Source organism: Vicia villosa, unplaced genomic scaffold (assembly GCF_029867415.1).
Source record: "Vicia villosa cultivar HV-30 ecotype Madison, WI unplaced genomic scaffold, Vvil1.0 ctg.001533F_1_1, whole genome shotgun sequence".
In the NCBI taxonomy this organism is placed as follows: Eukaryota; Viridiplantae; Streptophyta; class Magnoliopsida; order Fabales; family Fabaceae; genus Vicia; species Vicia villosa.
In genome coordinates this window covers 17,747-24,048 of record NW_026705655.1, presented here as the reverse complement: position 1 = coordinate 24,048, position 6,302 = coordinate 17,747, and the positions used below count along the sequence as shown (strand labels likewise).

General features: G+C 33.6%; 1 protein-coding gene across 1 annotated transcript; it reads right to left on the bottom strand.

Moving 5' to 3' along the window:
- Window positions 1-3,153: 3,153 nt before the first annotated feature.
- Window positions 3,154-5,329, bottom strand: LOC131635706 (aluminum-activated malate transporter 10-like). Its single transcript, XM_058906347.1, has 6 exons — window positions 4,907-5,329; window positions 4,677-4,817; window positions 4,269-4,541; window positions 4,063-4,169; window positions 3,818-3,961; window positions 3,154-3,723 (listed from the first exon to the last, which is right to left on the bottom strand). Exons 1-6 carry the CDS (start codon window positions 5,220-5,222, stop codon window positions 3,274-3,276), a joined length of 1,431 nt encoding a protein of 476 aa, XP_058762330.1. The 5' UTR covers window positions 5,223-5,329; the 3' UTR covers window positions 3,154-3,273.
- Between the last annotated feature and the right edge of the window lie 973 nt (window positions 5,330-6,302).

The window sequence follows — 6,302 nt, the reverse complement described above, 5'->3', positions numbered from 1 at the left end:
ACTTCCCTTTTCTTTAAAAAGGGTATGTAGGCCTAAGATGCGATGTCTTATCGAGCTCACTTTTAAAAAAATTATTTTTCCCATCCCCACCCTCCATTTTAAACAAGTTCACATATGTTTCATATGCATGTACAAACAACCAATAACATTTTCAAAGAGGTTCCCGCGTAGTACTATGGATATGAGGGGTGCTTAAAACCTTCCCCTTGTATAACAAACCCCCTTATCCAAATCTCTGATAAGTTTATTAGTTTTGATTTTAAACACTTCTATGGGTTTTATTCGCTCTTTCTCCCATTCCTTTTGGAAACAATAAAACGCGGTGGCGACTCTGTTTAAAACAAAATGAGCTAAGTCTTTTCCATGGCTTTAGTCTCACCAATTTCACCGCTACAGCCTCCACTTCCTCCCGCGGTACCCGACTGCGTCCTCGACCCGTCGTAGCCTGCTCAACTCTCTCGCGCCGAGCGGAAGCAGTTTGGCTTGGCCTTCCAAGTCTAATTCTGTTCGGGTTCTCACCCATTTTTTTGGGAAAAAAATCAGTACTTAAAGGGAAGGAAGAAGAACAGGTTCGAAAAGATTAAAAAAACAACTCAGGCATAACTTCAAAAGTTCATCTCCAAAACTCCTTAAAGGTGTTTTCCGTTATGCACTTCCGATAACACCTGTGACTGCCATTTTCTAACCTTCAACCTAAATCCCCCAAAGATGCAATTTTCACACCAAAATAGCCATATTTTATGAGTTATACTTCAACCTATTTAATTTAAATGATTTTAAACAACTTATTATCCATATATAAAGTAGTACAAGGGATTCGGAGAAATTTACTCAAATTTGGAGCTTTATGAGTTGTTGAGATGTGTTTAAATAAGGAGTTGAAATGAGTTGTAATGAGTAGAAATTAGTTGAAATGAGTTTTGAAAGGAGATATTGTGGGGTTTTGGGGTGTTTGGGTGTTTGAGTTTTTAAAAAAACAGAATGAGGGGTTTAGATCGTTGGTTTGTTGTATATACCCTAATTCAGAGATGCATCTCCGAAAAGCCCCAAAACTTAAAAAAATGAGTTTATTCGAAGATGCATCTCTGAAACACCCATGATTTTGACAAAAAAGATGTTTCTGAGATGCATCTCTAAAAACATCCCTAACAAAATGAAATGTGGTGCGTTCGGAGATGTATCTCCGAATTCAGGGGTTAAAATGAGAATTTCGCCAGAGGCCCTTAAGATAGTTAAGGGGTGTACAAAGAAATTTCCCTTATTAGTTTTGATGCTTTTTATCATTGTTAATGAGTTAATGGGCCAATAATTAGGCCCTACGAACTACTTATGCATACATCATTTATTTACAACTTGCACCTCCCCTTGTTTTACATTATTTTTAGCTTTTATTTTATTCATAATCATTTAATGTCCAACCAAAATTTGGAAAACTTGTGAGGAGCCCTCTATGGCCATTTTAGCTCATTTATGTGTTCAAGTATGTGCGCTTGTTAGAATTAGGCATGCTACAAGAAAAATTTCAAATTGATCTATTAGTTAGGTTTTATTTCATGAATAATTAAAGTATAATATGTACCACTTTCTTCATTTTATTTTTTAATCAAATATCAGATGTAAATGATTAATTTGGTGTATGCCTCTTTTTTCTTGAGTGTTCGGATACAAGCATGGGACATGCTTTTCGAGCACTTGTCTTTCGTTTTAAAAAATACAATAATTAAAAAAATTTGCATTCATTCTTTAATCGGACAAAAAAAATATTAATTGGATGTATAACTTGCCATTGGGATGCTTGTCTTCCGTCAAGGAATCGTGTCCCAATTCGTCTCTTTTTTTAAAATCAAATCAGATGAAAAGGGACTTAATTGATGCAACTACAACCAATCAAATCTATTATTCACCCGTGCGCGACCATGCATTTTTTATCAGACATTTATCGTCCAAGCGTGAGTCTTTTATTTCAAACAGCAGTTATCGCCCAACGCGAATCTTTTTCAATTAATGAGTCTTTTTACCACTCAAACGCGCCTAAACTCATTTTCACCACTACATTCAACCAACATACTAATTTTTTTCTACCCAGAACTACGTAGTTTTAAAGTCCCATCGCATCTGGATATACGTAGGAGCGAGATCCAAAGTCTCGTCAAGGACCTTAACTAAAAACTTATTTTCCCCCTTTATTCCTTTTCGTAAGTATGGCAACAGTTAGAAGAATTAAAAATAACTTAGGATAAAAATCTTATTCGTAAAGCTGATTAAACGGTTCCCGTTGGATACAACGGATGCCACGAAGTGCTAATACCTTTCCGGCCCATAACCGACTTTCGGTTTTGGTTGTGATGACCATAACTTTGTTCTTTTAGGACTTTATCGATGTTTCTCCTTTAAAAATAAACTTCAATGGAGACTTCATTAAGTTTCGAGCGGTCATTCTCTCAGCTATTTTTCGTGCCGCGACAGTCGCCATCTCAAAAAAAAAAAAAAGATAAATGATAAGAAAACGTTCAATGCTTGAGTACGTGGTTTGGAAATTATGGTAGAACCGGACTTGGAGAAGAAGAGATGAATAAAAATAGTTTCTCCAAGGAATGTAAAATGTATGTGAAAAGAAAAAAATAATAGCCACCTCAAGTGAGAAAAATCGATTTACACGATATATTGTAGTTTTCAGTATCAAAATTTCACATAATTTTTTCAATAATATCAAAATTCATAAAAGCCACCTCTAAAAATGTATCTCTCTTAAAATATTCATTATTGTTTTGAAATTCAAATTGATTATTTTCTACTTTAAAAAGAAACTCATTAGTAATGCAATATTCATGATTTATGGAGGTAAGTACATATATATACCTACAATGCAGTAGGTGATCCGGCTGAGATTATTCATAATGTGAAAATGTACGCATGGTGGTGGTTGGCTATTGGGTCAAAGGAGAAAGTCTTGTGTAATTTCTTCGAATGGTCACAGTCTCCGCTAGATTTTATGTAATTCTGTAATTTTAGAATTGGTAGGATCAGTTTAGGCAAGTTTATAGCTCTGTAATATCTTGTTGAGTACTGTTGGTACTCTGTTATTAATTCATCATGGCTTATCAAAAAAAAAAAACATATATATACCTACATAGACACACATAATTGGTTTGTAATTCTTCCATTTTTCTTCATGTATACCATAATATAACTGATCTCTTATACATGTAACATGTAATATATCATAGATCAAAGATTGTATACACAATATATTGCTTATTCCTTCTTCATCATTCATACCATTTGAAGTGTTTTCACTATTTCTTCCTCTTCATTTTCTTGTTCCGGAGAAATCTTGCTATCTGTAGAGTGTTGTTTGGATTTGTCACACTTTGACACTGCTGGTTTGTATTTACCTAAATCTGATAATTCTTCAACACATTTTACAACATCTTCCACGCGTGCTACGATTTCGGTAAGCAAAGAAACCATGGTGACCACTTGAATAATATCCATTATTGGAATATCCATTTTTGCATCATCTTTATTTTGTGTGTTTGGATAAGATTTTAACAAATTTTGTAGCTCTTGTGATGCACTATTCATCTCTATCACCAAAATATCAAGTTTGTTAGATTTTGTCATACTCTTTATTGTTAGTGCTAACTCTCTCAAAACATTTGCAGAGATGTCACCAACTTGCATGGAAGTTTTGCTCATCATCTTCCTTATGTCATTTGAGCTCTGCGAAAAATCATTTGAGATCAATATTTTCTTATTATACAGGCTCTGTCTGGTAAAAATAGCAGATAGTTGATAAGCATAGTGATATATTTACCTTGTTTTCTGAATGTATGCATCCGATAAGAGCATCAATGCACGAAGCACATCGACACATTGTGGCTCCGATTTTAAGATATTGTTTCCATGGATGACGAAAATTGAATCTTCCATGTGCAGGCTCCCATCTAGCTAAATTGGCCTGAGATTAATCAATGATATTATTTTAGTCACATTCAAAAAATTATCATGACTTGTACTATTTGTACATAAGTTAATATCTTCCATATTTATATTTTATACCAATGATTCTTCTGTTGCTTTGGAGTTTAGCACACATTTGTAACCCATCATCTTTTTGTTAGACTCTTCACTAGCAGCTTGGGCTTCAAAGTACTGAGCCACACAACCTGAATCAAGCACATACACAAACAATAATTATATCCAATAATTAGTATAGTAGTGCATGCATGGGACTGTATGAAATAAACTTTGGTATTTATACTGACATTGCAAGGAGTTTGCGAGTTTGTCGAGGTTTCCGGTGACTAAAACATAGAGTTCTAGACCAGCCCAAACCGGCCGAACAGTCGTGCTAACGATTATGCACAACGAAGTCCCGATTATAATAGTCGAAATTCTTTGTTGTGCCATGTTAAACAGCTCGTCAATTCGATAACCAGATACCGAAACTAAACTGAAAGTTAAGATGAATATCATAGCACCATAATCAAAACGAGCTTTAATGGTTGGTATGAATCTTGAGAATGTGGCTGCAGAAGCTGTAAACATAGATCAAATAATATCAGAAGCTGTAAAACCTTATACATTTGATAATAATAATAATAATAATAATAATAATAATAATAATAATAATAATAATAATAATAATAATAATAATAATAATAATAATATACCTAATAGAAAGAGTGAAACTCCAACTATTATAGGTTCCCATTGGTCTCCTGCTCTACTAGCAACCCAATGTACACCAAGGGCTAGAAGCCCAGCAAGAGTAGTTCCACAAATTCTGTTGATACTTTTATATATTGTAGCACCTGCAAATTTAACATATAGTATTAATTAACATGTAGATATATATACATATAAAAGGTTTCATAATTTTATCGACGATAGCGCTACGCACCGGCCGTGTATTCGAAGACGACGATTACGGTCATGACAGCCCACATAGCATTTCTTCCAACTCCATCATACAAAGGCTTTAGATAGTAGAAAAGTGAGACAGCTGTGAGTGCTATTCCTACTTTCAAACAATGGATGAATTTTCTAGGATCATTCACACCAATATCCCAAGCTTTCTTAAAAAATTTGCACAGCTTGAAATAAAAACTTGTTATAAATGTCCACATGCTGCAAGAAACAACAGCTCTTTTCCATGGACCATCTTCAACTTTGATCCTCCATTCAACTTCTTTTGGCACTCCCTTGTCATTAGTCATCTTTAGTTGATATACTAAAGCTAGCTATGTGAAATTTGTTTGTGTAAATTCCAGCTATTTGTTCTACTCTTTTATGTTGCTGGAATAGTTATGTCAAGCACCCTAAACCCAATGATATATGACTAAGTAAAGATTTACCTAAACTTGGAGGAGTGTCATGTGTATTTATATAGAAAAAGAGGCGTGTGGCATGACACAACATAAGGATATTGAATATTAATTAGATTCAAGACAGAATATTCAATTTTTAAGTTTAGTTTAGTTGAAGATAATATAATGTGCTAACTTTTATATAATTTCTATTCTTAGATTAAGATGATGCAAGAGCACAACTAGTTTAGTGCTATCTTTTTTTAGTGTGTTCAAATTGCTTGGACATGAATGATTCTTGTATATTTTGTATAATATAGTATTCCCTCGTGTCAATATAAGGAAGTAAGATCATAATTCTTACTAATTAAGAAAAATAGGTAATCTAATTTTATTTGTTTGACTCAATTAAAAATATTGCTGCATTCTCCAATATGTCTAATTATCAAACTTGCATTCTCCAATGTGATTTGAAGACAGTTATGTAATGAACAATGTGATTTGAAGTTTTTTTTTTTTTAAGACTTGTCTGAGCCATTTGTAATCTGAGTGTTGGTTAGATAATTTGAACACTTTCAATTGTTCCGCTTTGATCAAGAATCACTGATACTGTCACCCTATTCTATTCCATTGTAATAAAGGTAGGTTTGATTCGACGAGGCCATTCAAATTTCTAAGGGTTTGAACTCTGCATGATAGGTGCATACAACGGATTGTTGATATCTAGAATATTGGCATGGTTGATTTTCATGTGTTAATTTATCTCCTAAGCCGAGATCTCTTAAGTCTATTCTTAAGAAATTGAACAAAGAGACATTTAGAAATATTCAACTTAAAGTCACTCAAGCTACTACTAAAGTTAACAAGATACAAAGTTTGATTAATAATATGGAGGGAAAAATTCTCAACTTTTGTTCGATGAGACATTGCAGACAGGTTGATCATCTTAGCTCCATAAATTGTTTCAAAACACAAAAACGAATTTATTAG